Here is a 9,586-nt window from a genome sequence, read left to right as displayed (position 1 = left end):
TTGATTATATTTTTCTTTGACGGCTAGTTTTCAAAAAATGATATAATAGAAAACTTGAAACAAAATACAGAATATTTAAGTTCAAAGAACTTTTTAAAAAGTTACTTTCATATTATAAGTAATTAAAGCTTCAGAAATTTATTGCTAGAACACAATTTTAGATATGAAAGAACACAGAATAGGACTAGAACAAATGAAAGTTATTCTTTATTTACAATACATCTATACACATAAGTAGAGACTATATTTACATATTTATACAAATTTTTTCCATGAAAGAACTTGTTCCAGCTAGGTTTACTAAGAATGAGTAATACATCTTCCAAATGATAAGCCAGCTTAAGAGGATTCCGGTAACCGGTAACCGGTAACCAGAAACGGTCAATAGTAATCACGTAACATCTGCATTTGTGCAATTGTAGGGATACTACGCTGCACGAATACTATTGCACAGAGACACGAGCAACTTGACTTACTGCGACTTCAGAAATGGATATAAAACTTATTGGACGCTCTTTGGCTTCCACGTCGTCATTCACAATTAGCTCTTCGGATATAACTTCCCATTCTTCCGAACATGGCGTTACATTGAGGCATCTCTCTTTAAACTTCTCAATTTCAAAAGCAGTAGGGAGAACCACAAAATCATTGAGAGGGTCATAAAAGGGATCAAGTTCACCAGCATTCAGCCAATGTTTCAATATTCTGAACACATGATGGTCAGAAAGGATGCCTCGGTGTTCACCTGGTACTCCAACCCTAGCTGCCGCATTGAGCCCATCAGCCTAAGGAAATAGCATATCCATAAAATTATTGTCAAGCACATAATCGTTCCTAAAAAATTGGCCGCCTAAACTAACAAAGATACGTATGAACCGCAGTACCAACCGTCAATGAGATAAAGACAGAATGGCCACATGATTTAGGACTCTTACAGCTCGTTTGGTTGGCGATATTAAATGGTGGAATGATAATAGAAAATTAGCGTAATTTTGGTCGGAAATTCTCCTAATAAGTTTTAATGGTCATTGCTTGTTCTACTTCAAACATCTCTTTTCTTCACAAAATAAATTCACTAGGCCACATTATTTGGAGAGCTGATAATGATGGTAATGGAAAATTGTGAACAAAAAAGTTTTTATGACCAAAGTTTCATCACAATGAATATAATGCTACATTTCACGAAAATTTACTTCTCATCAACACCATTTAGTACCAACAACCAAATAGGCCGTTAATACTATTATTGTTGCAACAACAAAGATGTTCTCAACAATATTACAAACACACTAAACAAAACAATTCCAAGCTGAAATTCATTGTCAGCAACAGCAAAGATGTTCTCAACGTACCTTAGCAGATTCTGTTGGAACTGTCCCATCACCATCAACATTAATGTACTTGGCCTGTCATAGTAGAAAACAAAAAAAATAAGGAAGCCATAAGTAATCACAGAAACACAATCATTTAAGAGGCTGTCAGTTGAGTGTCACTTAAAAAAAAAATTCCAATTATTCCGGTAAATCATTTCATAAGATTGATTAGTCGATAGGCTTAATTTCACAGAAGCAAGTATTCTATTGCACATAGAGACGCTACATTTTCTTCACACATGTCATTTCTTTCCTAATATAGAAAATAGAAAGGATCAAGGATAACAACAATGCCAAAGCCTCTCAATCCCAACATATGGGGTCGGGAACATAGGGACAAAAAGCTGTTTTTAGAAATTTTGCAACTAACACGACATTTTCTACAATGGTATGTATTTCCTAAGGAAGTACATCTGAATTATTCAAAGGTATAAAGCAAGCAAAACCATGGATCCCTTTAGATATCCATTGGTACCCATTGGTACAGCCAAAAAATCTAAGTACAAGAATACAATATATGAGCCTAATATGTACGAAAAAGATATGAACTTTAAAACATGTTCCTTTTCAGACGAAGCACCCTACTGAACTATTGCATAAATTCATGAAGCATGAAATATTCAAAAATGTATCACTTAATTTAGTTTAGTAATTGATTATAACTTGCGATTATAACCTACTGTTCCAGACCTGCTGTCCAACGAATTGCGATATCATTCACATAAACCATAAGACTAGTTACAAGTAAGAAAAATACTTAGGAAGGAATGTATTCCACAAAAAACCAGAGAGTAAAAAGTGATGCAGATACTACAGTTCTTGCAATTTCAACACTCAAAAAAAAACAATTTCCCAAAGGTCATAATAAGAACCAAAGAGATATCAAACCTGATAATATCTCAGTTTTTCTAAATCCATAACAGGTGATTCTTCACTGCCATAGCTGCATCAAACAAACAGTAAGACAAGGTTGAATTACAGAATATTAGGTTGATCCTGAATCAAATTGCCAATTCAACAGAACTAGCACATAACACAAGACTTTGAACTTTCTTTAACAAGAAGGCATAAGTTGAATGAGCAAAATAAACAGCAACATCATACCAGACACTGTGAGGAGTCTCAAGACTGGTTCCGTAAATATTATAGAATTTAACATTAGGAGGAACCTTTGCACGAGAAAGAATTTCCCTAGTTTCATTAGCCCAATTTAAAATATTCCTGTTGAATGGAAGAGGCATACTGCCACTTGCATGGTTAACCTGGCAGGAAGTGAAGTCAGACAATTTTTACAAAGGAACACATTACTGTGTAGAGAAAAAACGATTATATGGTTAAATTTTATATTTAAATTAACACTAACCGTATTACTCAATAGAGACTCTTCAATGATGGATATACCTTCCTTGGGAGTATATGGCTCCAACATTATAAAGGAGTTTCCATCAACATCATGCTTCTCCCTCCAAATCTCAAGGCGTGGAGGATTTTTCCATTGGAAATTGGGGCAGGCCATTAATTCATAGATTGAAGGACACTCGATGAGCTGGAAAGTTATTAAAAAAATCATTAATAATCAATCATCAAGATATCATACAAAAACATAAGAAATGCGGGACAGGGCAGAGTAGCCAACACCTTGGAACATGAAAAACCGTTAGACCCTAACCTAAGAGGTCCATTCCAGAAGTTACAAAATAGCTTATGCTAGCAGTGTTTATAGAGGAAAAGCTGTCAAATTTAATTACAGACGTACAATAGGAATAGAATATAATTCAGTTAAAAAACTAGTATAATAAGCCCATAATTAGTGAGAGAAGAAGAGAGCCGAGAAAGAGAAAATAGCCCAATATTTAGGGGTAGAGAGAGGGGCAGATATGATGAAATGAAAGGTTCAAATTATTTTGATTAGCTAGTTGATTTGTCTTTCTACAAGTTTAACTGACTACGGAAAGCATGTTAGTCTTGTCTATCTTGTATTCGCAATACAGTTCCACAATAATCAACACCATGTTGTATGCTTCTCTATATCTCAATTCTCAACACCAATTTTCCGGTTAATAGCAAGAAACATCAAAATTTCTTCCTTTTCCATCAAGTGCAATGAAATTTGAAACTTCCAAGTGTAATGCGTACCACAAAATTCACAATATCAGAACCTAACTCAATTATGCTATTGATAAGACCAGATCCATAATGCGAATGATCAAGAAAATTGAAAGTAAAAGTTTAAACCTGTTTTGGTTTCTTGAATTTGCAAATCCAATGGATTATATTCCATCGAAACTTGAAAGTATTCAGAAAATACGAGAAAAGCAATGTGGTAAGAATATAAAACATCTTGGCAAGGTAGGCATGCAAATCAAATTACTAAGCAAAGCCTCCAGCACTAAGTCAAAATCTGTAACCAATTCGTATATTGCAAAGAAAAGAACCTCAAAAACTTGAGGTCCTAAAACCTGACTGTTGGAACCCATCGCTCTCAAGCGCCAAAAAAAAAATCATAACTTCTCTACATGTTCACAGTTGCGAGATCATGTTACTAAAACCAGAAGTATTTTTTTTCTAGGTTTGCACACGTACACTTGAACACACAAAATAGATACAAAATATGCCAGATACGAACAGTGAAACTCTTCATTTGTTTCCAACTTGGATTACATAGCAAGAAATCCCAATATCTTTTTAAAGCTTACAGAAGCTGAAAAATTCTAATCCTTGGTGTAACTTACATTATCTACATTTCTTAGCAATAAAAGCTTAATTATGTACCCAAATTGAAATCTCCAGGTCATTCGATTCTCTTAAATTCTTGAATACTTATTTCTATCAAATTCAGAAGGTTCCGCCAATTTGATTCTTGTCAATCAAGACGTTAATCAAATTTAAGTACAAAATGTGACACGATCTGGTGTTATAGTACAGGCATACAGATTTAGCAGCAACAACAAGCTAAAAGAATGCATGCACATGGAGAAGAAAAGGAACTAAATGAAAAAAATGATGAGGAAAGAATATAAAATCAGTCAAAGACAACTCAATGATCTATAATAGCAGCTCAAAATGCTCAAGACAGTACAAAATGCAAACATAAGCGGTGAAAAAAGGAGAGATGAATGAAAGCAAGAATAGTTCATATACCAGCTGATGCATGCTCCATTTAGATATGAAGAAGTTCTGCTCCCATCCCTCAACAAATGAACAACCATTCAACATTGCAGAAGTAACATATCCAGGAGCACCTGCAATTCAATAGCAGCAAAATGCAGTGATTAAACTCTTTGATATTCGCAACAATCAACATTGCAAACAATCATGACATGGAAGATTCTCCTGATTGCATAAAAAAATTACACATCAAATTGAAAAGGATTATTATAGCTGCCCTAGTCAATGGCCATGTTATGGTTGAGGATCAGTAAAGGAAGGGTTGAAAAATTAATGGGTGCAAGTGAATCCCTTCAAAGATATAGTGGTGAGCAAAAAAAAGCCATAAGTGCTAAGGCAAAGGTCCTCTAGTAGAAGGATTTTTAAGTTATTAACTCAAGATGAACAATATTTGGATATCAATGCTTCACAAAGAAAGGTAGCTCGGGACAATGGGGGTGTTTGGGAGACGGGTGTTCGCTTTTGATTTTTCACTTGGCTTGTATGATCAACTGAATGTATTTATTATTTTGTTGTCTTTTGAGCTAGATGGATCCACTTAGGAGATGTTCGGTAAAACTAGGTATTGGCTTCCCCGTTTATTAGTGAAAAGTGGACCAACAACCCAAAAGCCAATAAAAAAGGCCAACAAAACTAGCTTCTTGATTTTGACTTAGACACTAGCTTTGCTATTTACCAAACATTTTTTTGGTTTTATGACCAATCAACAAACCAAAAACCAACTAAAGAGTCATTCACCAAACACCTCCAATAAATGAAGGAAACAAGAGTTCAATAGAACAGACAATAGAAAAACATTTAAATCACATGGACAAAAAACACTTGCCTCGAAAGGGAGCAGCAATTGCTATCCAGTTCTTCACATACTTCTCAAACATCTACATGAAATCACAGAACACACCCCTACAATTAACAACAAAAAGGCATACTAGCAATAAGCGTCAAACCTAGAGATAGTATCAGTACTTACATCAGCATGCAGTGACATGAAACATTTAACAAGGATACCACCCATTGAGTGACTTATTATGTTTATCCTCTTTCCCCCTGAAGCGGTGTAAATTGACTCCAATTTAGCAGCAAAACGCTCCATTGTCTCATGCAACCTTGAAAAAAAACACACAGGTAAAAAACTAGAGGGGGAATCAAAGAACATAAATCAAATATCAACTAAAAAAAGAATCTAATTCAAGAGGATTGATACCAAGGAACAAGCATTAGAATAAAAATTATTCAGCTTAATATAGCTGCCTAACATTAGCACCAAGCGATATCAACAGTTAGAATAAAACAGGTTCATAAAATAATTAAATCAAGAAAAAAATAATAGAAAAAGAAACATTATAGTCACTAGATTCAGTTGATCATGACTCGGTAGCGATCATGATAAGAAAAACACATTGGTAAAAACTAGAAACAGAATGTCAACAGTTTCCAAAAGCTAAATAAGGCACATTAAAAGAAAAGTACAATATTATTTCATCACCCAAATGCCATTAAGTGGCTCCTACATCGGATTTGAGGGTTCGAAAATAAGCAACATCATCCTTGTGATAACAATAAAGTTGTTACGATCGACCCTTGATAGCAACATTTACAACGTCACAAAAATAAGTTCACATGACTCAATGAGTCATTTCACAATAGTCTATCATAATGTGAAACCAAAGAACTGTAACTCTTTGGCTTTATCGAGAACGATACCATCAAAAGAAAAGTACGAATGAAAACATAGAAAAATAATAGAACTGCAGTACAGGTGTACAGCATAGAACATACCTATTACTTTGTCGAAAATCATATCCGAAACCAAACAGTGTTTTTCCCTCTTGAAACCCCCACTTGATCATTTCTGTGATCATATCATGAAAGTAATATACACATTCCCTACCAATGATCTGCATGCCAAAAGGAGACAGTAAAATCACCATACCTTTCCCTAAATGTATCCTTTGTGTTGTGTACGTTGTGTACAGCTAACAAAGAGCTTGTACAAATGCAGCAATGTCATACATTAATATATCAGCTAATAAGCTACATTTTAACGGCATGTCTCAGGTTTTCAACTAACCGACTCAATGTATCATCAATTGTAACAAAACTTGACATCAGCAGATGCATGTATACAGAAAAAATATCAACCAATATGGCTGACATTTTCAATATAAAATTCATACTACATCAACCATCACCCTCAACAGGCCACCATAACGTAAACTCCATGATGCACAGAAATAAAAACAAAACAATTTCAAACCTACTTGACGTTGATAACTGAAGAAGCATAACCGCCTCCCTAAACTTAGCATAACCGCTTCCCTCTTCTTTTCTCTCTAAAAAAATCTCTAATCTTCATAGTTGGTTTGGGCTATCATCAATCTTTTGGTTGATGGTAAGCCCCTAAATTTGTCCATTTTAAGCTTTTTGAATATGATTAAAATAAAATTTGTTTTCTCCTTACATGAGAGTTGTTCTACCTATTCATTGGGTTGATTCTACCCATATATTGGGTTTTTATCTCTCTCTTCATGAGAGTTTGGAGTTATGAAGTTTGGTTTGTAATTGATTTGTTGGTAGAGATTAATGCGATAATGTAACAGACACCAAAATTGCAATTACCATCAACTACATCAAATTCAATTCTATCTCAAGTCAAGACTACAACATATCGAAAGACCCCTCGTAGAAGGCTGTGGCAAATAGCGATGTGAAAGAGGATATTCAGAATCGTCAGATCTCATAACAACAATCGTAGTTTTGTTAATTTTGAATTATCTTTGGTTAAAGTTGTTATGTACTTGCTAATTTCTATCTTTGATGTAGATGTCGTATGACTCTTTATTAATGAATCAGGTATTATTCAAAAAAAAAAAAAAGTTGCATTTTAAAATATAAAGCTACTAAAATCCACTGAATTAAGGAGTCATCAACTGATCAGTTTAATATTATGCTATTAAGATGAAGTTAGGCCCCAGGCGAAAAAGAAATACCAGATCAGGGTCAAGGACATCAATTGCATACAGTCCATGACGATCTTCAGGTACTTCAATGACTGTATTAGGATCCAAAGACTCTGTTTTACCTGCATCCATGGTATGATGAAAAATTTATAATAATGATCACAATGTGAGCTGCCAAAACAATAAAACATGAAACATTTAACAAATGTAATTTTAAAACGTTGATATTAAAAAGTTACTTTAGAATTGATTATAGAACGGATTTATTGTTCTTAAAAAATAAAGTGGAAAGAAAGAATAGTTGTTTAGGGAAACTTTAGGGGTGGGAATTAGACCATGGGGTGAAAATAGGAAAAGTTCCTTGTTTGTCTCAGATAATGGGCATAGAAATTGGGGATTGAAAACACCTACATCTCATCAAAAGTGTGCTGAGGAGAGATAGACTTAAAGACTTAGGACTTGGTACTTATATAAAAACTATTTTTAACCTTAACACTTGGTTTAGATAAAAAGATTTGAAAGGGTTAGGGAAGAAAAGAGAGGAATTTGGAGGGATACAATTTCCTTTGTTTGGATAACAAATTTAGAAGGAAATGATTTGGAAAGAGGGGTTTAGTTCCCTTAATTTTGTTAATGACAAAATCTCTCTATAAGTAGAAAGAAAAATGAACTTTCTCTTCCTCTCCCTTCCACACCCTCCAAATCAAACAAGGGAAACATTTTTATCATTCCCTCCCCTTCCTTTCCCTTCCCCTTCCCTTCTTTCCGTTTCCCTATAATGAAAATAAAGGATCAAAGAATAAGTAAAATCATACCAATAACTATGTATTTCCAATTTATCCGCATCCATTAGGCCTTAGAAAACAAAAACATTGCATAAAATTTATCAAATTCAAGCATCAATTCCCAATGAAGTTTCACCGCCATCTCCCCAAATTTCAATTCAATTCTCATTTGCCAAAGGACCTTAAGGGTTGATAAAAAAAAATCTCTAGACTAATGTCAACCGAAATCTCTAATATTGACCTAAGGTATCCTCAAAGTAGGAAGTTGATCAGCGGAGAGAGCTGATATGGGATAATAGATGTAAGAATCAAAAGCATCATGAATCAAATGCATAAAATCAATCAAATTATAAAGTACTCATAAGTCATAACTGATAAAATTTAGAACTTATAACAGCACAAAAGAAACCAACAGAAACCCTAATAGTTGAGATAAGCTAGAATCAAAATCAACATGCAGTAAGCAAAATCAAAACAAAATTAAAACAAAAACGGAGGTCCTTAAAGAGTATCCATACCCGTTTTAGGATCAAATCGAGACCAAAGTTTAGTTCGAAAAACATAATCAGCGGCGAGAATACGGACCCAAACGCGATCAACATGTCCATTACTCTGATCAACAGCATGAAGAATAGAACCAGCAATTCCGGGTACTAATAGAACTGGATCAAGATTAGGGTCAACGAACTGTTGATCATGAGGTTTCCTTATCAATTTCAGCCACATCTCCAAAGCTTGAACTAAGTCTTCCAGCAAGATCGCCATGATTAAACTAGGGATTGAGAAAATTTAATTTAATTTAGTTAGGCAAAAATGTTGCTTTAAAAGGGGAAGAAATGAAGAAAAAAGATAAGTAGGAATAATTCAATGTTCGTCTTCTTGTGGATTGATTACTTTAGGTTTTAGCCACTTGATAATTGGGGGTTGTTGGAGTTATGTTGAAGTTGAGGTTGAGTGTTGAAAATGTGAAGAATGTGTATGTGCATTTGGAAACAAAATCCATTTAAGGCTTGGTCTAAACCGTTGGAATATTAAATGAAAGAATAATTCGATTTTTAAAGTTTAACATTTTTACGAATTACAATTTTAATGTTTATTTTTTGCGAATTACGATCATTAAAGTATCAAAGTTTACAAGTTCAGGCCAAAAACACACAACTTCAACCACTTAACCTAAAATCTCAACCATTAAAATTGTCGAAATTTTGTGTTTTGGCTTAAACCTACAAATTTTGATACTTTAGTGGCTATAATTTGCAAATTTAAAATTTATGTAAAATTTGATCTAGATTGCAAAACA

The 9,586-nt window shown here is 34.0% G+C and overlaps 1 protein-coding gene across 1 annotated transcript; it reads right to left on the bottom strand.

The window, feature by feature from the left end:
• Positions 1-119: 119 nt before the first annotated feature.
• Positions 120-9,255, bottom strand: LOC130823808 (lecithin-cholesterol acyltransferase-like 4). The gene is made up of 11 exons (XM_057688592.1): positions 8,805-9,255; positions 7,532-7,623; positions 6,321-6,439; positions 5,512-5,647; positions 5,368-5,419; positions 4,515-4,615; positions 2,737-2,919; positions 2,478-2,635; positions 2,262-2,316; positions 1,353-1,406; positions 120-785 (listed from the first exon to the last, which is right to left on the bottom strand). Exons 1-11 carry the CDS (start codon positions 9,049-9,051, stop codon positions 444-446), a joined length of 1,539 nt encoding a protein of 512 aa, XP_057544575.1. The 5' UTR covers positions 9,052-9,255; the 3' UTR covers positions 120-443.
• Positions 9,256-9,586: the final 331 nt, after the last annotated feature.

Source organism: Amaranthus tricolor, chromosome 9 (genome assembly GCF_026212465.1).
Source record: "Amaranthus tricolor cultivar Red isolate AtriRed21 chromosome 9, ASM2621246v1, whole genome shotgun sequence".
NCBI lineage: Eukaryota > Viridiplantae > Streptophyta > Magnoliopsida > Caryophyllales > Amaranthaceae > Amaranthus > Amaranthus tricolor.
This window is presented reverse-complemented; position numbering and strand designations above follow the sequence as displayed.

Coding starts and splice junctions, on each gene's coding strand:
- LOC130823808 (XM_057688592.1), bottom strand. CDS start 9,051: ATGGCGATCTTGCTGGAAGACTTAGTTCAAGCTTTGGAGATGTGGCTG. Junction 6,440..7,531: donor ATGTCCTTGACCCTGATCTG/GTATTTCTTTTT, acceptor TTTGGCATGCAG/ATCATTGGTAGGGAATGTGT. Junction 2,317..2,477: donor GAGACTCCTCACAGTGTCTG/GTATGATGTTGC, acceptor TGTTTGATGCAG/CTATGGCAGTGAAGAATCAC.